Here is a 27580-nt window from a genome sequence, read left to right as displayed (position 1 = left end):
ATAATGTGATATCTTGTGTAACAATTGTAAGTCGCCCTGGATAAGGCCGTCTGCTAAGAAATAAATAAATAATAATAATAACGTACATGCATGCGAGACAACAAAACAAAACCCTAAATTTCTAAAATATATAAATGTATTTTTTGCAGCTTCCCAAGTATCCGTTAGGAGGCACACTTCACATGTTTAAAACCTGTGTAGGAAAAAAAAAATAGTCCCTATTTGAACTATTTGTTTTATCGTGACGTCAGTTTTGTGCCTGACTCCGTGTTCTCAGCGTTCTCAATATCATTTCAGCAGGAAAGCAGGAATCTATCATCAGTCCATAACTTCTCACCAGTTCTGCTCGAGACGCTGTCGCAGTTAGGATTTCTGCAGCTTGCAAACTGGACTACCACTAAACAATGAAAACGAGGGTTTTGATCCTGCTCTTAACCTTACACATCTATATAGAAGGCAACGAAACGCCAACAGGTAAGAAGGCTTTTTGGCTGATAAATTAAACAGAAGGCGCTTGGTATTCCAAGTTTGTTCTCGTTGTTTTAAAACGGTTAGTAGTATTTTGTTTCGTCTGTTTTTAAATGTGTTAAATAAGGGTGTGTGTCTGCTTTGTGTTTTGCTTTTGCTTTTTCAATAGGCGATAAAACGGGGCATAGGTATTTTTCCAAAGTTTTTTTTTTCTTTTCTTTTAAAAACTTTGGCTTGATAACACTTTGTGATGAGGAAAAACATAGTTTCTGATGTTTGGCAACTTTAGTTATGATTTGAATGCGATACAGTCTGTCTTCTGGCGTTTTTAATAAGTAAACCATTGGCAGGTTTTGTTGGGAAAGAATTGGATATTTTACTGCCGTTTTACGAACCACGTTGTTTACTTGTTAGTTAGGTATTTAAAGTTTTAAAGGGGCAGTGTCGGGTCAGCCAAGGTATTTAAATATGCAAAACGTTTAAAAACAAAATACATTTGAAACCTTTTTTGCAAATTACGTTGCTGTTTCCACCTGTTAGTAATTTGCATGTTTTTTATATATATATAAAGGAAATGACTTTGTACGTTGTATAAATATGGTAGAATATATCGTATGACTAATGTCACATTAAATTGTGCTGTATTAAACGTCTAATTGTAGATCAGGCTACTAAAACAGTCTGATAAACATATTTTTGCCACCTCCGAGCACACGCAGAATGTGTTTTCCCTGAAATTAGGTTTCGTGGAAGTGGCACGGATACAGATGTGCACAGGAACGAGCTCGAGCTAATCGGAATGGCGCGTTGGTCATTTCCAGTATTTATCAATGATGTTATGTGTTTATTGTTTTTGTGGTGTTTTGAAGCCCCCGGAAATTTAGGTTCTTATTTATAAAACCTGCTTTATTAAAAGACGGTCAGTGAAGTGCAATGATACTGGTTTTACAGAACTATTTGACAGTTATACTAATAATTACCAACATTGGGAAACATATATTCCTACTGTGTAATGAAATGTCTAACACACCCTCGAGTTCTGAACTTGTAAATACCTCAGGCATTGGACTGTGTAGCTTCTAATATTGTGAAAACAAAAAATGTAACCAATCTCAGTTAATCTTCAATATCCGTGTTTAAAAAGATTACTGCTGGAACACCGTGTTCACACTCAGGTGGTCGCTTTGATTGGAATAGGGTTGTGATCTCATAACGTAATTGTGTGCTGCGCATCTTTTACTTTGAATGTAATGTGTTTATTGTTTTTTTTGGTGTTTGGAAGTCCTCGGAAATTAGGTTTTGAACCTGCTTTATCAAATATATACACACACAATCTATTTATTTAAAAAAGCAATAACAATTACAAATACATAATTGATTATGAATTCAATTGAATCTGGCTTTGACTGTCTCAGCGCTTTTCGTTAGTTGCAGGTCCTGGTGACAGTCGGGGCTGTGGGGTTATGGTACACTGCTGTGGCAAAATCAGAATTACCGCGGACCTGCTTCATAATATCTGAACTGTGTTATTTTATTAATGGGTGGATAATGGACGGTTAGTCCTGTAAATTCATAGAAATCAAGAGCGTTATATCGACAATTAAGAGGACTTTAGTGCTACATTGGGGTATTTCAGCACTGCAATCATTAAATACACCTCGTCAGAGACTGGAAAACTGCAGTCAGATTATAAGTATATATCCATAGTCTAATACTAAACACATTGCACGCCCACCCTTAAAAATACAACAGGAAAATTAAATGTGTTTTCTGGTGATGGAGATTTCCCATACACATCTTGATTTTTATTTAATTTAAAAACAGCCCTATTCATATTCTGTTTCACTTCCTGAGCAATAAAAAAGGAATACTGTATGCAATTCATAACCCTTCTGCTGCAAATAATACATGGCTAACGTACAGAGGTAACTACACTGTGACATCAGTAATTATTGTAAACTGAGTTAAAAAAAAAAAAAAAAAAAATACAAAACGACTGGGGGCACTGAAACTTTAAAAAAAAAAATAAAAAAAAATCTCGGTCATACTATAGCCGTGGCAGGCTACGCGCATATTTGTGTCTTCCACACTGGAGTTAAGAGCTTCTCCGAAACGCCTGTGTTCTTTCTGTTCGGTAAACCCCGCTTTGTATAGCCTCAAACCTGCTTGACTTTTGAAAATGTAATCCTTTGATTTTTTTTTTTGGACAGTGGCCATTTCCGCTTCGTTTTACTATACACTACACTGGCGGTGGCAGCCAATGTTTTTTTAAGCATTGCGCAGAGTTTTGTTTTCAAATAATGAGTAATAAAAACAGAGCCCCATACGCGCTGAGCTAACAGGAGTTGTGTGGGAGGGTTTTTTTTCACCCTGTTTGTTTTGTCTCTGGGGCTTGGCTTTGAAAGTAGCTGGTGCATCGTTTGCTGCTGCTTCTGAAGAGGATGGGTTTAACCTGTTTTGTACTCTTCTCGACATCACAGTTCTGGTCACCTCGTTACAAAGAGGATATTGCTGCTCTATAAAGAGTGCAAAGATAGCAACCAGAATGATCCCGGGTTTAAAAGGCATGTCGTATGCAGACAGGATAAAATAATTGAATCTTCAGTCTTGAACAAAGAAGACTATGCGGTGATCTGATTCAAGTATTCAAATCCTAAAAGGTATAGACAATGTTGACCCAGGGGACTTTTTCGACCTGAAAAAAGAAACAAGGACCAGGGGTCACAAATGGAGATTAGATAAAGGGGCATTCAGAACAGAAAATAGGAGGCACTTTTTTACACAGAGAATTGTGAGGGTCTGGAACCAACTCCCCAGTAATGTTGTTGAAGCTGACACCCTGGGATCCTTCAAGAAGATGCTTGATGAGATTCTGGGCTCAAGTTACTAACAACCAAACGAGCAAGATGGGCCGAATGGCCCCCTCTCATTTGTAAACTTTCTTATGTTTTTACCTGGTTTATGGGAATGCGCAATGAAAATAAAGCAGTAGGCCTATTTTACTTTATTATTTGTTCAGTTAATTGATAGTTATTTCCTCAGCGAATAGGTGTCTAGTACCCACAGTTGCCAAGTCCGCTTATAATGAGCGGAATGGAGCTTTTTTATTGAGAGTAGTGGTTGGAATTTGAATAAACACCCATACTCTAACGTGAATCGCGCTTGTTTTGAAAGGCAGTGCCACTGTTTTTTTTTTTTTTCGTGAGACTTGGCAGCACTGCACGTACCATTATGTCTAATTTCTTGTTTGAACCTGTGGCCCCAAAACTTACAGCAACACAGGCCTGTGAAAAGCTGTTGCGGCTACAGCAGCATATACAAAACAAAACAAACAAAAAAACGGCATCATGGTTTAGTTTGAAACAGAGACCTCAGTAAGAAACACATTATACACGTATTGCCTACACTGGGGCTCCCATGAAGTCAAAGTGGTTCCTGTGCGTCGGTAAACGTTTGCAGCAACAAACGCAACTGTGAATTGGGACCTGCACTCGAGAACCCTGCCTTGTCCCGCATGCCCTATTTGTAATAATGACATTATTAATGTGTGACTCCATGTACGGTATATATATGACTGTCACAGGTCTGCAGGTTTTAATGTCAAATTGTGGGTCTTTGGTGGTTTGTATGTGTTTTAGGCGGGGTTTTAACCCATAATCCTAGTCAGCAGGGGTGTAGTGCTATATTTAGAAGTGAGGGGTCACTATTATCTACCCTCACCCCCCTAACCCTACCATGCAGCCTGCTGTCCCCGTTTCCTCATACACTCAACAGAACCACAGTTTATCACTCTACAGTAGCTGTTAACTTGAACTGGCAAGTCGCAACGGTGAATGTGTAACAGGTTCCGTCTCTAACTTTAGCAACATTAAGAAATATACAGTAATATTGCACTGTTTTGAGTGGGGGGCTGTCACAAAGACGGCCGGAGTGGGTGGTGTCAGACCAGAGCCAGGAAATAAATAAACAGAGAGATGTGGTTTGGTGAAGCTGGGCGCGTGATTGCGCTCAGCATTTAATAATTAAACAGAACAGAACAGAAAATAAAAGGTTTTAAACACAAAAACACGGGACACGGCACTTGCGCCAAAATAAACAGACAAACAAAACGGACTACACAGACAAACACGGTGAGCAGATTTAACTACTATTTCTATGACTAATATTACCTCCGTCTCCTATCCCGTTCTCCACTCACCGAACACACAACCCCGACTGAAAGAAACGTGCATCTATATATACTGTTGTGCTGGGATTCAATTACTAATTAATTATTCACTTGAATCCCAGCACGTGAATTAATTCTGTGCAACCCCGTGCTCACATATTACATTTAACCAGCACGTGAAGTGATTTGTGCTCTCCTCGTGCCTACATACAAATCTACACTTTTTAAATACACGTGAAACACAGACCCGTTTATATCCCGTGTACCAATGACTATACACCAACATTAACACACGCACGCAACACATAATAAGCACACAGGGGCGGGGCACATTGCCACAGGGGCTACGAAGCGAAATAATATCACTTCACTTATAAAATAATACACAACTTTCATGCAACATATTAACTTAAAAATAAAAAATAACGATTAATCTACGAATGGCTTCTAGAATAAATACTGAAATTATTATTATTATTATTATTATTATTATTATTATTATTATTATTATTAATAATAATAATCCTATACGTAACACTTCCCCCACCCCCTCTCGTATATTGAATGGCTGTCATGTCGCAGCCGCTTAATGAGACTAAAGTTTTGAAACAGAAGTGCAACCGTTTGCAAAAAAAAAAAAAAAAGCTTTGTGTAAGGCCACATTAGCTTATTTTATCTACTTGAATTCTAATATATGGGTCAAAAAATAAGAACTGTTTCAATTATTACATCTAACTGTAAAACGCTGACACCTCCGCACAGCATTGATACAGGTTCCCTTCACCTTTCTTACTCACTGTTCCAGACCAGGCACGCTATATTCAAACTTTCATTATTGATCTCTTAAGGGTTTCTTACGGCAATTGTATTCTTTGCTTAATCGTATGGGTTATATACACATGTATATCTATCTCCATATATTAATAGGAGCAAAACAGTTAAATATTCTACACGTGAAGTACGGAAGCGGTTCTCTCCCTGCCCAAGACGTGAGGGGTCGACGCTCCCTGCCACGCTACACCCCAGCTAGTCAGTGGTATTATCATAATCGGTGTCTGACTGTTTGTGTTGTATTATACATAATGTAAATACACATGTTATTTGATATAATTTTACATTTAATTCATGTTTAATAATGAAGTCTTACACTTGTTTATTTGTTTCAGCAGTTTTCAGGCCTAGCTGCCTGTGCAGCTCAGGGGCATCTAAAGTGTCCATGTCTTTGAAAACAAACTGCTTACATGGCCTGTCTGGGCCTGTTTTACTGCACGCAGCCTGAGTCAGCATGCTGTGCATAATTACGTTAGCATTAGACCCGACGAGGTGGGTGGTATTGGGCAATACCGGACCGCCCAGGGGGTGTAATGAGGCCCGTAGCCAACCACGGAGTAGTTTTCTCCTGCGGCTGTTCTGACTTCCGCGTAAAACTTACGAAGGTGATTATTTAAAGTTTCCTCGGCGACAGCGTGTGTTCGTCTTCGCCGCTCCCAAGTCAGTGTGGGGGTTGTAGCTGTGAGCTGAGCCTAAAACTAATTGGCTATTCCAAATTGGAAGAAATGATAAAAACAATTGGCAATTACTAACTAAAAAAAAAAAAAATGACTGGTTCACATCACTGTCAGTCCCGCCCCTTTTCAAAGGAACACCTTTCTCCCTTGCACTCTTAACAAGAGAAAATGGCTGGACACCGATTCTGTGAGTTGGCAGCAAATTAATTACAAAACATACTACACGATGCCGCAAACACTAAAATGGTGATTCAAACGTCGCTGTCACTTTCCAAAATTCAAACAAATTCAACTTGACGATGTAAACAAATATGACAGGTGGGATATAAACTGGATTATGCAGCAGTCGGCAAACCAGACGGAGAAATACTTTGTTAACTATACAATATGAACTTCAGAAACATTTTCTGTTTATATATTTATTTATCAGCTATACTTAAACAAAATATGTAAGTCAGTACTTATTTATGTATGCTGTATCAGCTATATTTAAACAAAATATATAAAGTTGTATTTACTACTATCCAACCTTGCCTCACTTATTTTCTTGACTGATTTATTAAATATGTACTGCAGACTCAGCCATAGTGGAAAATTAAATGCCCCTTGGGAAGGCTGTTGTTACCTCCAGGGTGCAATGCCTTCAGCCTGTGGCTTCGGTCATTATAGCCCCCTGTCGGTAACAATAGTCTTCCCTCGGGTCAATAATTTACCACTATAGCCCTCCTCTCCAGTCCATGTTTATGTTTACTAATATATATAATATATATATATATATATATATATATATATATATATATATATATATATATATATATATATATACTGGAGAGGAGGGCTTTTGTGGAAAATTGTGTGTGAGAGAATTTTAAGTACACATCACTACTGTAAACCAAATAATTTATCAATAGTCCTACAAACTGAAGATCCAGTCCCCTATACACATACGCCTGGGAGTAAGTATTTTGTTTTTCAAGAATCTTTTCCTTCAACTCCTGGATAGCAATATTCAAGACTCATTTTAATATTGATCTCTTTCCTCTGGGACCTCCATGGCCCTCAATGACCCGATGCTTTTTACAAGAAAAATCCAATATACCGGTTGTACAATAAAGGATAATTATAAATATTTGATCAAACAGTATAACCCTCTATCTCGGTGTCAAGATCAAGGAATGGGAATTGCAATATTTATAAACATGTTTTTATAATGTGATGTTCAAAGAGCGTTCCCAGAGATGTCACTGCATGGGTTCCAATACGTCTCTCTTTTTTTAGGAATCAAAAGGTTGTCATCCTTGTAAATTGCATTTGAACTTTGAACTGAGGTAGCACACTTTCATTATATGAAATGCAGGCAAGGATAAAGCTGCATGCCCCTCCAAACACTGGTGTTGTGGATAATTGGACATTGTTTTTGGGCAGAAACAAATACCTTTTGAAATGAATGGTGTGATCCCCTCTACAATCCTGCCTATTCTGGAATCTGGCATGATTTATGAGTCCTGACTGCTTAAAATTAATGTAAATCTGACTGTGCGGTCTGGCACAGAGTCATGTGATTTTGCTGTTCATAGTTTATAATAAAGTGTGTTGAGTAAATACAAACCCGTCCCTTAGGAAACACATCTACAGCAAAATCCTTGTTTACTTTAGAAAGTAACATTTAGAATGAATACCTAGTGTACAGGGACAGTACTTCTACTGTATTTACTGTAATAGGGTATGTAATGTGCTCAATTAGTTTGTCATGTATACCTTATATAAAAAGCAGAAGCTACGAAAGACGCACCTTTTAGTTTAGCTTGAATCCGTGACAGTAAACAAAAACAGAACAGCATCTATTTCACTTCTCAATTACTTTACCCATTGGAGCGAAGCTGGCTTTCTTGTTCCAGCACAATTCAGGTTTCTGTGACGAAAGGAAGAATCAAAAGATGATAACTAAAAGGCATACATGTCTGAGATCTGTGGAAGACAAGATACTTGAATGTCCGTGTTTGCATCAGGCATACAGCTTGTGAACGCCTAATGTAAGCTGGCCCCTGTGTCAACATACAAATTGAAGAAATGTCATCATTGTGTCGTGTTGGCACTTCAACAATCAAGTCTGTTCACCTCAATTAAAATCCTGCTGTGTTTAGTTTGTAATAGAAACCACACGCTCACAATAACGATGTAGACACTGGTAGTATATGCCGCAGAATGCATTGATGTTCTACTTTTATATGCAAGCCATCATACTGATTCCTGCTGGAGTCTGCAAATGGGGGAGTGGTAATGGATACTGCTGTTTACACACCAGAGAACTTCTGTTATATTCCAGACTGAGTACTCCTCTTCATGGTATGCTAATATTAATATCTAAAATACCGCAAGTTTTAATGGTCTATATCAGTGGAATTATCATTTGTAATTAGTTACTAGTATTATTTCTGCTTTGACTGGTGTGGTTTTTAGATCACAATGAAGAAGTCTTTGAAAAGCATTAATTAATTAGTTTTTTAAATACATTAACAGCCACACCTAGTGATTTTGATTAGTGTTTTCACAGTTAAATGACTGTGTGTCACATTGGCTCTGAGTCTAGTGGTTCCCGAACTGAAAATATTTCAGTTGCATTTTGTATTATGTCTTGCTTTTTAAAGAGGTTTTCACTCCTGTGCTTCCCATACCGCAGGAGTATGCGTGAGAGCTCAGTGTAAATAATTGCTGTTGGAACATCGCTACAAAGAGCTCAGATTTTGAAATAAGATTAAAAGAAATTTACTCATTGCAGTAAATGTTTCTTTATTTATTGGTATTCTCTTCTATGGGAGGTGAACTCCCAGAACACTTTGTTTTTCTTTATCAGTTCAGGTACCACTTCTTGCTTTTTCTATGACGCACATGTTTTTAAGGAATCTGTGTTCCTTTTTATGTGACCAAGTGTAGCATTAAAAAATATATATATTTTTTTACCATACTTTTATATGGGAAACTGTAGGACCTACAAAAGTACACTTATTAAAATGGTGTTTTTGTAATGGATTTTATTGTTGGTTTAATTAAACCAATTAGCGTGTCAGTTTTTAACAATGGCAAATACTGTTTCAAAACAGGAACCTGTGTCTGATAATAGAACAGAGATAAAGTATAAACGCCCGTCTATTTAATATGCAGTTTGAAGGAGTGAGGTGTAAAAATGATAAATGTTTCATCCCTTGCAATGTCATTTACTATAAAACGTTCTGCACATTTTTAAATGGCTACATATTAAACAGTGCAAAAAATATACCTGGAGGGTCTCTGCAGATGTGTCTCATAAATATGACCCCCCTTGCTTTTTGTACAAATAGTGTGTGTTTTTAAAGTGAATAACTGAATGTTTCCCAGGCTGTTATTGCTTTCGTTTATGATACCATAAATGTGCAAGACAAAAAAAATAAATAAATAAATAATGAATAAATAAATACCACCCTGCCTCTGTGCGGATTGGAAACATTGTTTGTTTAATTACTTTTGTCTTTTGTTTTGAAATCTGTTGTTAAGGCAGAGGGTATGTCAGATTCTTTCAAAAGGAAATTCCATTGAAGGAGCCAAAATAAATTTCAGGGCTGCCTGAAAATATAAAACAGGAAAAGAGGCTTAAATGTCTGGGATCGTATCTGTCTAGTTGCGTGTTATTAATTTGAAATGTGCAGGAGGCTAGATTTACAGGCCATATTTTTTTTAAGAGTTCACTTCAGTCTTTAACTCCTTTTTTTTGTGAAAAACACCTATGAGTGATGGGGGCCATTACTTTTAAAATGCTTTTCAGGCACAGTTTACATTTTAGATATTGTTTTAGATTAGGTCAGGCTGCAACCCGAAATATTGTTTGAAGATCCAGGTATAAAACCCAATCGTTCTTTCCTCCGACGCCATTTTCTAGCAAGATGATATAAAAAGTGTGTTCATGTGACATGTAAGGTTGGACTTGCCTTGCTGAAGTGGGATAGTTAAGGCTTTTCAACTTACAACCCAATGCATTCTGGTAAGCGTAGTCCTGCTTCTCTTAAAGGAAAGAATGGTACCTGAGATGGGTAAAACATACCAGAATGCAATGGGTTGTGAGTTGAAAAGCCTGAACTGTCCCGCTGAACACAGAGCCTATGCTGGTGTCTGTAGCTGTATGCCATCCTTTGCCTAGCCATGTTTTAACATAATCTTTAGGTTTGAACAATACCAGTGGCGGGCCAACTAATCTGATGAACAGGAGCATAAAGCACTAGTTTCTTGGCGTTTCGACCTTTTTGTTTGTGAAAAAAAAGTAGTCATTTTCTTCCAAGACATGGATATCGCATCCTAAAGTATTTCGAAACGGAACACTGTTGTCATTCCATTCATGGAACAATGAAGCAGCTCTCTGACAAACTGGTAACAGCAGAATTGTATTTTAATTTGAAAGCAAGCTCTGTTTTCATGCCTTGCTTTCGTTTAATCTTACACCCCCTTCAACACCTTTGTGCTGGTTAACCAAGCAGTTCCTTCTCCTTATGACTAGCATATTTTGCTGACAGTGACATGCATTGACTCTGAAGACACTTTAAACGTGTTCTCTGTTCTAGTGTGGTACCAGATTTAGAAAATGCATGAGTTATAAAACATGTTTCTTTCACACGCTATATAAGCTATGAATGGGTCTTAACTTGAAATGGACTCTGTCCACCAACGCAATCTTGTGGGATGCTAATGGTGCGGACCAACATGGAATAAAGGACTGCTCTATCTGGCAGTATAGGCAAATATTATAAAGCCCTGAGAGGTATGGTTAAGCACATTTAAAAAAATCATGGCAAACTATGCTCAGATTTACAGTGGTAATATTTTAAAGGGGTATTTTAAATGTTTACATCAAAAAGGCTATCTATCTACAGGCTTTTGCTATTAATTTGGTGCCCTTTTATTTTTGGTTGTGGATCGATTTTACAGAAAGTGCAAAATTGATCATGTTGGCTAAAATGGAGCGAAATAAAGTAGGTGATTTAGTGTGCAGTGAAAGACTGCAGATCTTCAGATAAACTACACAAAATAAATCAATCAAAGACCAGTCAATGAAGTCAAATCTTTATGTATCCTTCAAAGACCTGTTGGACAACTAGCATTACTGTATTACCCTGCCTCTTGGGTAAGAGTGTGCTTTAGAGACAGACGCAAGGTCCCCCTGGCGAAGCTGCATGTCTTTTTCCAAGAAGTGGAGGAAATTAACGTGAGCTAAAGCAGAACGCAACTATGCAAGCTAGATTCATCCAGCGCAACGTGAAACCAAGTGTGACAATGAGAAGGGCCTTCACTCATGGACATTTTTCTTTCTGTAGAGCTGTAAAACGATACTGATAATGACTTGTAATGACCTCTGGCTGTTTCTTTAAATCAAAGGGACTTGCTGCTGGAGTAACAAGCTCACTGGTACCGAGCTGCCATCAATACTGCAGCACTTTACAGTTTTCAGACTTATTCGTTGTTTTAAGCAAACTGTTATTTTCTATGATGTGTTATGCTGAGCTGTTGGCTGTAAAAGCACTGCATTTAAAATTCACAAATTACACATTAAATATTCCCTTGGTCTCAAACACTGCCCAGCGCTGTCTGTTGTGGTATTGAGGCAATGTAAGCTTGGATATTCTCTTTGTCCAGATCACGATGCCAGACCCAAATCGGCAGATTTCCCTTCCTAGTTCAAAGCGTTATAAAATTAGGGAATATCTTAAAACACCCACTAAAAAGTTCTGGAAATTGAAGTTAAAGCAGTATTAATAATGCAAACAAAACAATTACATAAATCTTGCCTGTTTTCCAAATCCATTCATTATGTAGGTCTGACACAAACCTTATATTAAAACTGGTACTACAGTAGTTGAAAAAGTTTTGAGTTTGTTTGCCTTGCCCTCCAGGAAATGTGTTACAGTTGCACGTCCCACAGTAAGTCGTTTTCACCTCGGCAGTCTTGCTGGCTGCAAAGCATTTCAGTCATTAGGAGAAGCAGCTGGTTGGTTTCTGATAGAAAAGAAGGCCTTGAAGGGTTGGGGACAGTTTCACTCTCCAGGTGATAAGGAAAGCAATCTGAAAGCATGGCTTGCAAACAGAGATATCTTTAACCTACCGTTGCACCAGATGCCATGTTGCTAAAACCAAACCAATCTCTTTCAAAACTACACATTTGAGACCTATAAGGAGAATGGATGAACATGACATGGAAATATTTTGTTTGCTCCAATCACTTTAACTCGGGACGTATAATTGCTTTACTAGATCCTGATTTCCCATGTGCATTGAAACACGTGTCCTTTGTATTAATTTGTGTTTTTAAAAGGATTTAGCATAGCGAGCAGGTGGCTGACACTGTAAATACTGTACAGATCCTGAGCGGAGAGGGATTCAGATGTACTTTTGATTATTCCTTTGCCAGGTGTTCTCCTGAGGCAGTTGGCAAAACCAGACAAAAAACTAAACTTTTTAAACTGTTTTTTTGCTTCGTTGTGGAGTGCGGTAAAGAATTCTAAAACATGGTACTTGTACACAAATGGAGCGTAAATGCATACAACTAACATTTCAGTGTGAATAATTCATTATTCCAAACACTATCAGCAGTTCTGAGATTAAACTATTATTAATCAAATAAACATACTTTTTTTATTTTGTGTATGACCCATTTACACCATATATAAAATATATAGATATATTTTCTTTCTGCATGCCTGTGCTTTTATTAGGGACATTTCCCTATAGCGGAGGTGTTCTGTGGTTGAGAATTTCAAGTGTACTGCTACAGAAAAAAACATTCTCTATTCAAAGTTCCCTTTCAGAAGCAGTTCCCTCAGGCCTTGACATACTTTCCCCAGCAGTCACAGAGACTCCCCAACGCAAGGGACCCATGAGAGGGACAGATTCCGGTAAAGGCTCCCCACCCTGGGGAGGTGTGCCAGAGCCCAGGGGGCTGCTTTGAAGGAGTAAATGTGAAATTGTTCTTGGTTATTACGGTAGTACAGGTACAGTTCATTCAGAACAACCCTTCTTATCTACCGATACATGGAGAAAATGAGGACGCTTCATCCATTGTTTTATACCTATGTCATCGTGTAAGTGTTGTGTAGTTTAAGCTTGTCAAAATGGCCACTTTTTAAAATTTGATTGAAGGAAATGTAGCAGGGGAGGCACACACCTTGATATAGCCCCAGAATCTGATGCTCTCAATAACTTATGCTATGTTAATACCAAGTTTCATGAAAACTGGATTAACGGTTCTCCAGTTAGAAAGTGTGTACAGACGGACAGATGACTATATTGGTTCCCACAATAGTCTTTCATCACAAGCAGGGGGGTTCCTTAAAATCTGGAACAGGTGTCAAAGCATGTTAATTGAGGTTGATATCTAAGTTTGTCTGACAGTGGGACCTTCCTCCTCCTCTTCCTCCTCCTTCACGCTGCTAATTTAACCATCACATCATGATAGCGGAGGTCACCCTGAGAAAGCAGATCCTCAAGATGGGGAGAGAGAGGCCTTCTGGCTGGAATGCATTTTAGAGCTCTCAGAAAGCAACAGAGGTCAGCCAGAGAGAATAAGGAGAATGAGGAGTTTGGCTGCTTGTGGAATTGTTAAACTGTATTTGGTATCGGGTCCCTGGCAGCTCAGCAGCTTGTAAACTTCTCAAGTATTCTCAAGTCAGCAGTGAATTGCTCGATTAATCTCACAGTTACAGCTGAGCTCATCAACAGTATAAAAATAATTAAATGCAAATTATTCACCTTGTATGACAACATGTTAGACATTAATACAAATGTAATGCTGTTGTTGTTATCTATAGTTTGTGCTTCTAATATTATTTTCATACAACGTAATCTTGCCAGTACATTCGGACCCTCTTCTTAAAAAGCTAACAAAATAATTCCAGTAAATATTCTCTAATGTGTGTTGCCATCACTTGATATCTCACATTTTCTTATGTAAAAAGATGCAAACATTATGTTTCGATGGCAGTTTTTCATAGCATTTGTAAACAAAGCAAAAAATCTTTTGCAATCTTTTTTTTTTTCCCATCCAACACATGTGAATTGCTTCTGGGAGGAGTTCTTGTTTTATCTTTTTTTAGACAATGGCTCTTCCTGAGGGTTTTTTTTTTAATGTACAGACGTGCTCAAATTTGTTGGTACCCCTCCACAAAAAACGAAGAATGCACAATTTTCTCTGAAATAACTTGAAACTGACAAAAGTAATTGGCATCCACCATTGTTTATTCCATATTTAATAGAAATCGGACTTTGCTTTTGATTTTTTATTCAACATAATATTGTAAATAATAAAACAAATGAAAATGGCATGGACAAAAATGATGGGGTCGCTAACCTAATATTTTGTTGCACAACCTTTAGAGGCAATCACTCAATCAGACGTTTTCTGTAGCTCTCAGTGAGACTTCTGCACCTGTTAACAGGTAGTTTGGCCCACTCTTCCTGGGCAAACTGCTCCAGCTGTCTTAGGTTTGATGGGTGCCTTCTCCAGACTGCAAGTTTCAGCTCTTTCCATAGATGTTTGATAGGATTCAGATCAGGACTCATGGAAGGCCACTTCAGAATAGTCCAATGTTTTGTTCTTATCCATTCTTGGGTGCTTTTAGCTGTGTGTTTTGGGTCATTATCCTGTTGGAGGACCCATGACCTGCGACTGAGACAGAGCTTTCTGACACTGGGCAGTACGTTTCGCTCCAGAATGCCTTGATAGTCTTGAGATTTCATTGTGCCCTGCACAGATTCAAGGCACCCTGTGCCAGGCGCAGCAAAGCAGCCCCAAAACATAACCGAGCCTCCTCCATGTTTCACTGTAGGTATGGTGTTCTTTTCTTTGAAAGCTTCATTTTTTCGTCTGTGAACATAGAGCTGATGTGACTTGCCAAAAAGCTCCAGTTTTGACTCATCTGTCCAAAGGACATTCTCCCAGAAGGATTGTGGCTTGTCAATATGCATTTTAGCAAATTCCAGTCTGGCTTTTTTATGTTTCTTTCAAAAGTGGAGTCCTCCTGGGTCTTTTTCCATGGAGCCCACTTTCGCTCAAAAAGCGACGGATGGTGCGATCAGAAACTGACGTACCTTCACCTTGGAGTTCAGCTTGTATCTCTGGCAGTTATCCTTGGTTCTTTTTTTACCATTCGCACTATCCTTCTGTTCAATCTGGGGCCGATTTTCCTCTTGCGGCCGCGCCCAGGGAGGTTGGCCACAGTTCCATGGACCTTAAACTTCTTAATAATATTTGCAACTGTTGTCACAGGAACATCAAGCTGCTTGGAGATGGTCTTGTAGCCTTTACCTTTACCATGCTTGTCTATTATTTTCTTTCTGATCTCCTCAGACAACTCTCTCCTTTGCTTTCTCTGGTCCATGTTCAGTGTGGTGCACACAATGATACCAAACAGCACAGTGACTACTTTTCTCCATTTAAATAGGCTGAATGACTGACTGATTACAAGATTGGAGACATGTGTGATACTAATTAAAGAAACTAATTAGTTTGAAATATCACTATAATCCAATTATTTATGATCTTTTCTAAGGGGTACCAACAAATGTGTCCAGGCCATTTTAGAATATCTTTGTAGAATAAGCAATAATTCATCTCTTTTCAAGGCTTCTTTGCTTTATTCTATGACATACCAAAGGTATGCAAGTATACATGATAAAATAGCTTTTAATTTCATCACTTTTCAGGAGGAATGAAGCATTATTTCAATGAGCTGTAAGGGTACCAACAAATTTGAGCACGTCTGTATATAACACAACTCAACTCAACACTGCCTTGGGTTTGTACTTCTGTTATTCTTTTATGTCTTATTTCCATACAAGACACTGAAACTAATTAATTACAGTAGGATTGTGAGTTACTTCTTGCTGGAAAAGTTCAAAGTATGCATGTGCTCCATTCTGTGACATTTATTGCTTTTTCTAGATGGTTCGTTCTTCAGTCTTATTATTAGAGACTGGTGACTCATTTTTGTTTTGAGCTTGTAACTATTTGCAGCTTGATTAACATTATCAAGCTCCTGGAATTTTTTCATTAGTGCATGTTGGTTGGTTTTCCAGTTTGAAACTTCATTCTTCAATCTTCATTTTAAAGATGCCAAATCAAGTCCTACTATTTCATTTGAGAGATGAACGGATTACATTTTAAAATATGCATGTTCTGGATGTTGGCATGCGAACTGTGTTGTGCTTTCGTGGTATTATTTACTTGATTGTAAAAATGACTTTTAACGTGCCCTTCTGTAAAACAAGTGGATTTAGTATTTTCAAAAGGGTTGGAAGACATCTGAACTTTACTGGGCTGCCGTCTTCTGAGAACATACAAGAGTGAAATGAAATTAAACGAAAGAACAACTGAATGAACCTCTTTTAAAGCTAGATGGCTTGAGATGTCATTTTAATGGGTGGCATGTTTAGTTTTATAGCATTTGCAAACGTTCTGGGGAGTTCTGTTGCTTCAATTATTTTGAACAATTTTGTATCGCTTGCTTGCTCTTTCTCGCATTGTGCTTTTTTGAATAAACCTTGTGGATTGTGTGTGTGTGTGTGTGTGTGTGTGTGTGTGTGTGTGCTTCCTGAAAAAAATCACAAGGCTTTGCCCTTTCAACTCTGTTGACATACAGTACTGTAGTGCAGATAGTTCAGCATAGTTTGTTTGTTTGTTTGTTTGTATTTATTTATTTATTTATTTATTTATTAATTAATTAATTGTTGGAACATAGTGTAAGTATCTTGTAAAATATTCCTGTCAAATCACTACTAAACTATAAAACAACAATCGATTTTCAATGTTTTGTGTAAATTAAAATATAAATGTTAATGCAGCAAAACACGCAGCGGGCAACCCAGCAGATCAATGTTCACAAAAAAATATGCAAATTGAACTCTGTAAAAAAAAAAAAAACCTTGATAAAGTTCCATCCGTTAGGGAATATAACGTTTTTAAAATGTCTGTGTTTCTCCCTGAGTAAATTACTTTTCATCATCCCTGACACTTCTTGTGACTAGGGATATTTAATTGATTCCATGTAACAGCACTCCTTACCTTTTTGGAGAAGTGTCTAGAATCAATGAATAAATAGAAGTAAGAATGAGCAGTTAGCAGTGAGCTAAAGCAGAAGTCAGCTGTTACAAAGAGAGAGTAAATTACATAGCTTTTATTAACAGGGAGAACATTTACAGCTCGTCTGAATACATTTCATCGTTTTTGTTCTCTTTCAATAAGAGACTTGAGAGGTTCTGCAAGGCCTGGGATTATTCCTCTCCAGTGGGCCTTTAGGAAGAGAAGTTTAAACCTAGAGATTTAACTGCTGCCAGAACCAAGCCAAAAGAGGCATAGAAAAACAGCAAATTTCCTATTGATGTGGCTGTACAAAGGCTGGAGATATTAAATACATTGAAGTGACTGTAGCTAGCACAATACTTACACACATCTGACCTGTTGTGCACTTTTATTGGCTATAGCACACATGTTGTAAACTACACTTTTTTTTAAAGAAACTTCTGTTTCAGATAGCGTTGCTATTCCTTGGTCATTTCACGGCTTCCCCTATTGACTCACATGGTTTCAGCCAGGAACATGACCCAGAAGATACTGCTGAGGTAAAATGACCCAGGAGTGCAAATATAACCTGTTCAGCTACACATACTTTTACATTTAGTCTTTTGGTTTACATTACCCTTATGAAAGTTTCCAACAGTAAAAGCAAAGTGTAATAAAACATAGCGAAAGCAGGGTAAAGTGTAGTTAAGCATTGTGAAGACCAGAGAGGTATGGAAAAGCATAATAAAAAAAAACAAAAAAAAACTAGCATAGTAAAACCATGGGAATACTGGGAAATTACTGTTCAGATTTACCATGGCAAACTTGAATAAGTGTAGGAACATTATAAGTCTCCTGTCGGTGTGTTTCCTCTTACTGTATGAGGACGTTTCCAGTACCGTTGGGTGTTAATGGTGGGCTGCAGTCCTTTATTAGCACCCATGATTAATCGCAGGTGCTGTGGGGGTCTGTCTTCCTGTCCCCTGTAATTAACAGCCTGGCAGCCGCTGGGTGTGTGCCTCCTCCCTCTCTCTCACGTCTTTGTTCAGTCAGAGATTACACAGTACTGTGAACATGAAAGACTACAAAAAAGTAATCTGTTTTTGGGAAAGGCACAAACCACCCCACACGATTTGGCACAGTTGCCTGTCTGTTTTAGGAGACGGGGAGAGGGAGTTCAGGTCAGGATGGTTCTGTACCAGTTAAGAACAGTGTCATCAAATTGTATTTTATTTTTAACTTACTCAGTAGCCCATATCACAAAACTACCAAGTGTCTCTGCCATACTGTTGAACATTTTTGTTAAACACATGATGAATTCTCTTTGTCTCATACATTGCGACATAACATGACAACACAAACTCTAGCATATTTAAGAAATAGAACCTTTAGAGGACATTATTGTCTGGCTAACATATTTTTTATTTTCTTTAGAAACTGGCAAACCATGCCTTTTTATTGTTATTTAAAACATTTTAATTTACATTTCTAACAATGTTTTGCTTTCCCATCTGTTTTTAAGGCTAGACGCCCTGCAATGCAGCTTCCTGATTGGTGCTGAGGTTTCTAATTGAAATGTGTTCATTTCGGTTCATACTCCCAGAATACATAAGGTACACATTATCAGTCATCAGTACAGTACAATTACCAAATTGAGATGGCGCTCTGGCTCCGCTGAGTGTAGAACGTCTGTTTTTACTTTGCAGTCTAAAGCTTGTGGTCACACTAGTTTCGTAATACTTTTGAGTTGAATTACTTTAACATTTGACCGCTGGTGTGTTTTATTTTTTTGTGTCAGCCAGTGTCGTCTAAACAGTTTTTCTATAAAACTGATCTGTAATGGGGTTTAGTCGGATGTGAATCCTTGTTAAAAACATTCTGCCGTGTACCTTGTTTAACGTAGGTTATCCATGCTCTCATGGTGTAAAAAAAAAAAAAAAAAGTACAATTAACATATTTGAGCAGGTAGTGCTTTATTAGAATTGGACACCATGAAGCATTTATAACCCCTTCATTAAGGCTATATAACACTTACAACGTCTCTTTGAAAACCACAATAACACGCATGGAAGAAAACCCAAGAACTTGGAATTGCTAATTTTCAATGACAGAACTTTTTGGTTTGTAACAAATATTCTGAAAACATGTACAGTAGCCCCTCTCTAAACCAGACCTGTCAGGAAACTGACAGGTTGTCTGCAATAACAAGGTGTCGGTTTGAAAAAAAAAGATAAGTGTATCTCTGGCTCATGCAATTCAGTGACCTTGTCACACTTGATTGGTTATTAATGGGGGACATACGTTGTGTCAGACAGATCCGAATGTATGGCATAGCAGTAGCTGTATTAGCGAGGGAGTACTGTAATATAAAGTGTCTGGCCAGTGGCCACTTTATTAGAACTTGTTTTGTATGGTGAGGCACCCTTAGACTCCTTGCATGGCCACTTTGTCATTTTTGCAGTGAAAAGTCTTTCATGAAGGCTCACCACAGTATTTTCTGCACTGCAGTTTTTTTCCCATGCTTTTTCCATGGTTACAATCATGGTCTTCAACACACTTTACCATCCCTATCTGTGCTTTACAATGCTTACCTATGTTTTCACTGTGTTTTATTACCTGTGCTTTCATTTGAGTCCATGCACATGCTAACTAGCACTCACATAAACAAACACCACAGACGGCATTAACATTCCCTCTTCAGTGCAGAACGAGAGATGTTGCTGAGTGCATAATGACAGCTTTGTTTACCTGCAGTATTGCTCTGTCAGGCTTTGAGATGCATCAGTGCATGAAAATGAAAGCATTACAAGCATGTATGACTATTACTAGATACATATGGTGCCTGTTATTTATACTGAAACCTGCATGGATACACTGCATAAATTTTAATGTTTCACTACACTCCCACCAATACACACTTTGCATATATCTGGAGAACCCTTATCCAATTGCTATGAACTTGATATTAACAAATTAGCTTCAAGTAGCTGGAGCTAACACAATAGTTCCATAAAAATCCTTCATTTTATAGGTCTCAAAATGAAGCAAACACGTGTTCTAGCAAACATGTATTTTCATTTCAAAATCTGATATTAGGTTAAAGAAAACTCGGTTCACAAGTCATGCTTTTAGACTGTCCTGAAAGTATTTCAGTTTACTTTACTGAAGTTTTCTAGCACATCAGAACTATACCCCTAGAGTTTACTTTTCTTTTGTAGTCTATTTTAATTTACCTTAAATTCAAATTAATTTCAATGCCAATCCTATTCACAACCCCCTAATGTGCGATCTCCAGCTCAAAGATAACAGGCAAAGCTCAGCAGCAAAGGCAGAGTGATGTGTTTTTTGCAATCTGGCTGTTGCTTTGAGGATACTTTGTGACATGCAGGATGAAGATGTGCTATGCCATGCTGTGCGAATCACTGATTTGATGGCTTTCCTATAAATAGAGTATTGTTTCCATAGTGACATTATTTAAAACAACCTAATAACAAGGTAGGGTTCTAATTGAGGGGAGCTTGGATGAGTTTTTAAAATATCTGATAATTAAGCAATAATGACCGACAGGCAGGGCATTTCCTTGCCGTTAAGTTGAAGCCCTGAGGTGTAAGGCCAGGACATGCCCTGACTGGAGGTCATTATTGCTATTATAAACCGTCTTTATGGTTTTAACAGCAATAACATCTTTTTTTTCTTCTATATGTCCTGTGGTGCTTGTCCCATGCTGCTGCAGTTTTTCAACTATATAATTCCGCCTGTGAACAGCGAAGGGAACTGTTTTTTCTTGACAAACAAACCAAACATTAAAAAATCTAAATGCAGTTTAGTTTTTAATTTATTTAAGACAGGGAAAACATTTAAGACCGTTGTGTTTTGTGTGTTTTTTCTAAAAGAAAAGTTAGTTTTAAATAGGTAAATATAACAAACTGATTTTATAAGTAACAGTATTATTAAACAAATTAATTATTTCTTAAAAGAAAGAAATTAAATCAAATTTAAATATTTGAGTTATTTTGTGAAGTTCATTTTTTTTTTTTTTTTTGTTTATTTCAAGTTGAATCCCAGGTTTCCTGTGAGTGCAGTTTTGAAACATAGCGGGTATGTTTGTGGCTGAGATTTGAGGTTGGAGGAAAGCATTGGGCTTCGGTTTTTTGAATGTGATTTTGCAGGTTTGCAGTTTGTTGGAAGGTTTGCTGCTGATTTTCAACTATTGACGGCTGGTGGACATCAATAATTGCAGGAATTATGACATTGGAAAGACGTGAAGACCATTCTCGTGTGTTGGATAGAGATGGAGCCAGTAATATTTTATAAAGGATTAGTTTTCGTGACTTGTTATTTCATGGGTTTGTGGTGGTTCTGACAGTTGACAGTTATACTTTTTGGTGGATTGATACCTTACTGTACTTTACCAGTGATGGTTGCGTGGACATTCTGAGGGCATTTCCTGGCCATTAATGCCCTTTACAGCTCAACCAATCAGAAGACAGCGTTCCCGTTCTATTCATCCTACAGGTTTATAATATCTCATAAACCATTTAAATGTTAACTCCTTGGGCATTTTGACCTGTGACCCTAAGATGGCCTCCATATCTGGGTCGTAAGTCTTTTTGCTTTCTGGATGATAATCTAAGCCTTTTAGATCCTGGCTTCATACTCGGTACACGACTGTATTCTTTGAATCTCTTGGGCAAGTTTGATCGTGGCCATCATAGTGTTGTGTTTTTGCTGCCACAGTGTCAAACCCTTCTATCACCATTTGAGTTAGTGACTCCATATTTGCAGGTTTATATAAAGCCTGTATGCTGAATGTGTTGCTGACCATGACCTCAACCTTTGACCTAATATGGGGTCTGTTGCTCTCTAACATTGATTGTGTGTGCATAAGTGTCAAGTGTATTTTTGTAGGTAAGTACACTGACTTGATCCAAATTTTAATATTGAAAAGCTCTGAAATGCCTGATTTATGAGGTGGGGCTTCTGGAGAAACTAGTTGAAAGATTAGACCTGGAGGGCTTACTGGAATGAGACCATTAAAGACCAGCAGCGAGACCGCTCTAAGGAAAAGTATTACATTTCAAACTAATTACAGGATCAAGGTATGAAGCGGAAGGCAAACAGACAAATCAGGAAAAAACTGGATGAAAATATCTTCAAATGAATAAAAATGAGCTTTGTTGAATAAGAGCTGTTTTAACCTGACATTTCTGATGAGCCGTATTTTATATAAAGTCTGGCCTTTGAACTTTGCGCCTGCATTTAAAAGAAGAGAGGACAAAACAAAAAAGGGAGAGCGTTGGATCTCATGCCTAGAGCTTGTAACTGGAGCGCCATGACTTGTTTCAGTTTATCTCTAGATCGCTGCCAACTCTTCATCCAGCTGTATTTGGGATCCACACCAAACATGTAATGCACAGATGAGATATGAGTTGCTTTTTCCTTTTCCTATTCAGTTGTGTCTGTACTGTCTGGATCTGCAATCCTTTTAAAAAACAAACTTCCATGGCTAATTCTAACCCTTCAACAACCACCACCATTCACATTTCTATAGCACCTTTCATCACAAGGATCCCAAAGCGCTTCACGCACACACACAAAATGAATGATTTAAACCATTAAATTAAAAACAGTTGAAATACAGCATTTTATAAAAACAATAAATAAGAGAGAAATGTGGTTTTAATTGTACAAAAAAAAGCTAGTTTGTAGAAATTGTAGTTTTGTTATAAAATTGAAATACCAAAAAAGGACAAAGAAAATGCAGTTTTGATTGTAAAATAAGAAAACTAAGACAGAAAGCTATTTTGTAAAAATACGTTTTCAATCAAGCATTCCATAATTTAGGAGCTTTTACAGGAAAAGGCCCTTCCATTTCTTGTAGCTCTGTAGTTACGAGCTTGTTTTAGAGTCCTACATCTGACTACCTTCCCTGTGGACAGACAGACAGACAGATCAATCAATCTTGAGAACCATAATAAGAGTTAGAAGACAACGATAAAGGCACACAGCCATGCTGTACTTACACTTTCTTAAATTGTTCTTTTTTTACAACTTCGTGTTGAGATATCTGGGATCGACTGATTTTTTCATATTGGAGGCTGCGTAGTAAATGTATTATTTTTACCTCGGTTGTGGAATCCTGTCTTGCGTTCTCTCCAATCCAATCCAATGACAAGATGACCGGGGGACACTGTTCCAAACTATGCAGCTTTGTTAAACAGATGCAGAGATTTAGCTGAGGAATTGGAATTCTCCGACTGCAGTTGTTTTAATTTAGGCATAAACATTTCTATACATTGTAATTTTTTAAAGGAATAATCATTTGGGGGCTCATTGGTGATTTCAGCTATGCTCATGTATAATAATAATAATAATAATAATAATAATAGTAGGCACAGAACAATGTGCTTAACTGCCTTTGGATAGTCTTTACAGATACAAGATTTCTCTGGTGAATTTATCCGTGTAAATCCAATTAGGTGTAATCGAAATGTGTTATTTGTTTTTTTTTTAAAGGTGAAATCTCTTTTTTAGCTGCATTTGGTACATCCTTGTCCCAATTTTAAAATCACCTCTTGTGTGGATTTACGTCTAATCCCTGCATTGTCGTTCCTTTAATTTCGTACAAGCCTCCCAGGTGGGATCATCTTTTTCAAGCCTGGAATCGAATTACTAATCTGCTTTCACATGGTCTTGTAAAGTAGACCTCCCAGAGAAAAAAAATAAATACATACATACAGTACAAATAATGGCAAAAACAAATGATTTACAACAAGACAGGGGTGAGAATTGTATTGCCCATTTTCACTCTGACCCATTACTTACTAAATATCTGGTTATCCCTGAAAAGACAATCGTCTCCTCTATAAACAATATGCTAAATGTTTTAATGAGCAAGACCTCTCACAAGTAGAATGGTTCTCCTTTTTTGTTTTTTAGGAAAGCAGTACAACTGAGGATTGGGAGTTTGTTGCCGAATAACTTCACTCGGACTACTTGCTCACTAAATATCTTGGTATCTCCTCATTAAAATCCTTAGCATATTTTTTAAAGCGCAATCCGTCTCACAAGTTCAGTGGTACCCCAAAATATGATTCATTTTCTAACAATGTTGAGTGACTGAGTGTAGCATTTGTTCTCTGTTTTACCCAACAGAGATTTTCCTGAGTGGTGACTGTCAGGACTGGTACACTACTCAATGTAGTGCTGTCCTTGGCAGTCCTTGAGCAGAAGCCTATTTAAGAGGGTAAAATGAAGAGCCAATTTCATACCCAGTTATTCTGATCATATTTAGGTACCACAGCACTTGTGGGAGAGACTGTGTTCATTTTCAAATATATTGCTTATTTTTAGAGGAGATGATCTTCTATTCAGGGATACCAAGACTGAGCAAGTAGTCAGAGTGAAATAAAATGTATGTAAAATATAATACATGAATAAACCCTGAAGGCGACATCAATCTTAATTGTCGCTAATCAGCTTTTCACGCTAGGGGTAGCTGTAGGGTATTTACCCCAAAAGATAAGTGAAGATGATGTTTAAAACAGTTAAATCCATGAAGAGGTGTTGCTTAGTTGCTGCCTCAGATTTCATGTAGGGCTGAAACTGTGACAGCTTCTTCCCTTCTGCTGTGATTTCTTTGCTGTGAAATTGCTATGCAATTACTTGGAATCCTGTCAGAGCCGTCATTATCACTGTCTAGATTAATGTGCTGTGTTTATTGCAAGATGGTACATAAAACATCTGCTCTATAAAATATATATATATATATATAATATATATATCTATCTATATATAAAATCCTTTGTATTTAGTGATTATGAGCAATGCAGGAGGCTAGTGTAACAGGGAGAAGGCTGGGCGTGAACCGGCGACCCTGCACACCACAAGCAAACACCTCAACCACCAAGCAAAAGACTCATTATTTTTTTTTTTGTCTTTCTGATCAGATTTCACCTTGCAGCCAGCCCAGTCCTTCTTTCAGAAACATGGCTTTACTAAGCCATACCACTTATATAATAGAATTTATTTATATATTTTTATATTTTTAGAACAATTCTGTTTAAGAACCAGACATACAAGATGTTTCGCGGAATCGGACAAACACACCCTTCCACCCAACCCCAAATATAACTGAAACCTAACCTTTTAATGCAGTGTAAGACAGTGCCAATATAATATGTCTGTGCACGTTCTAGGTAATATTAAAGCTGTCAGGACAGTGAGAGAACTGGTTTCTTGATGCTTTGATGCTTTGATACTTGGTTATTGGTAAGAGCACTGGGATGAGTTAGTGAATTAATATCAAAGTTGATTTAGTAGTTTGTGCATTCTTTGGTACACAGGATTTTATCCTCATCTCACCAACAGAGCACAGTATCCTGTGAGCAGTGTATTGCACAACACTGCCTGGCATCCAGTCCAAAGACTGCCAACTCTACCAGATTGTTTCGTGGTTTTGTGATGTGGATTACACTAATGTCTGCTAATGAGATCGTTTTTCACTTGTGTCCACGACATCGCTGGCTAGCAAGTTTGCCTAGCCCCCATCTGTTTTCATGATAAATGATGACTTCTCCTCCAGTTGTGATTTAAGCTTTGTGTGGACAAGTCAAGCTGTATAGGGCATGGTGACATGGTAGACTTTTCATTGTATTGGCGAATGAAGGCTATAAAGAACCGCTCACCCGAATCCTATGCATGGACAATTGTTAGAAGCCATTACAGTGCTTTAAATGTTAGCATGGTGACCTAGTTTCTAATGGCATGGACCATATTCCTTAAAGTACTGTAGTTTCAAATTACTATTGCCTTTAGCAGTATAGCCGAACATTGTAATTCAACAGTACCTAGAAGTAACTTTTTGCAAGAGCAGATGGATGTACCAGCGCAGCCAATAAAATCCTGGAGAAAGAGAGATGGGGGTCTGTTTAACACAAAAGACATTGATGAAGGTAATAAAACAGCTGAAATCCCTCCTTGGAAATGGATTAGTTTTATTTTTTGCTTGCTCACCCTGGTTGCTTTTGAATACTAAACAGTCAGAGACCTGTGTCCCCATGTGGAAACAACAATAGACACAAGGCAATTATTGTGATGTGCTGAAAACTAGCTAGAAACAACTTGGTTGTAGTAAGCTTTCTGTTTTTGAGATTTCTTTTAAATGCACTGAATTTGAAAGCTTGCAAGTAAGGTTCTGTCACGGAAGCACGCCTGCAGAACTACACTGTTGACACTCAGCAGTGCTTTCATTGGGAAGAAAGAAAACGACAGAGCCCTTTTTAATTTCCTGGAATGTTTCATATAAATCAAACCAACCTTATCTCCACTGCACCTGTCGCATGGTTTTAGCAATTCCAATACTCCAGACTCCAGCTTAAAGCACCTAGACCTATTTTGAATGCTCATTTGCATATTAATTTCCCCTTGGTTCATGCCCGCAGAGAAAGATTGAGGAATGAGACAAAGATCATATTTATTAATACACCATACTTCAGGGACTATAAAATCTCTATTCACAAAGCTACAGTACACACACTGTATACCTCTCGGTGAGAGAGTGAGGACCACACAGACTTGTAATACTCCACCTGCTGGTCGTTCATTACATTGCGTCTCATTGAAATTACAAATGATCCCTTTCAATATCACTTGAGCAAAAATCAGGCAGTGATCAATAATTAACCAGAGTGATCTTATCAGGAGCTTGTCCCCATTAACTGTCTGTGACTCTTCAATGTGTTGATAATAAGCAGTGGGTGACATTAATAGGAGTGATATTAAGCAGGGTTCACTGTACAGTAAAATAATGGCAGATGCATAAGTAGGCCAATGTGGATGTAGTCCTAGCTATTTTGGTGTGTATTTCACAACACATCACTCGCTGCAGAGGAACACTGACCTCTTATTACCACAGCAGTCTGGGAAGCATGGAGCTCATTACTTATTAGCATGTAGCGAGGGACACGGACCATAACTCTTAAATAATGCCCTGGCCAGTCAGCAAGGGACAGTCAGCATATTTTGTATCCTCTCAGCTAGCTACTCAGGGACAGAGGCCACAATTCACATTTCTTCCCTGTATCCAGTGAGGGACACTGCCAAATAACTCATAATGTTCTGGCCAGTCAAACAGAGAAGCAGAGCACATCTTTCATCTTCCTGGAAACTCAGTGAAGGGTACCGACTGCAGTGTTAGTCTCCATGGCCGACCACCAAGCATGCAGCCATGTCTCTCTCGCTCTCGCTCTCTCGCACTCTCTCGCAAACAGCCAGTCTGAATTTTGTACAATTGAGTGTTTTAATGAGACATACCTAGGTTGTTTTATTCGACATGCTGTAGGTCATGTCGAACTTATTTTT

The 27580-nt window shown here is 37.9% G+C and overlaps 1 protein-coding gene across 6 annotated transcripts in view; it reads left to right on the top strand.

Moving 5' to 3' along the window:
- The first annotated feature begins 241 nt into the window (after nt 1–241).
- LOC117413295 (receptor-type tyrosine-protein phosphatase U) overlaps nt 242–27580 on the top strand; it is a 197398-nt gene continuing 170059 nt past the window's right edge. For all 6 annotated transcript variants that reach the window (XM_059000198.1, XM_059000195.1, XM_059000197.1 and 3 more), the window contains exon 1: nt 242–474. In XM_059000198.1, coding sequence (XP_058856181.1) covers nt 405–474 — 70 coding nt within the window. In that variant the 5' untranslated portion in view covers nt 242–404. The remainder of the gene's footprint in view (nt 475–27580) is intronic.

Source organism: Acipenser ruthenus, chromosome 25 (genome assembly GCF_902713425.1).
Source record: "Acipenser ruthenus chromosome 25, fAciRut3.2 maternal haplotype, whole genome shotgun sequence".
In the NCBI taxonomy this organism is placed as follows: domain Eukaryota; kingdom Metazoa; phylum Chordata; class Actinopteri; order Acipenseriformes; family Acipenseridae; genus Acipenser; species Acipenser ruthenus.
The sequence above is the reverse complement of the archived record's forward strand: the minus strand, read 5'-3'. Positions and strand labels throughout refer to the sequence as shown.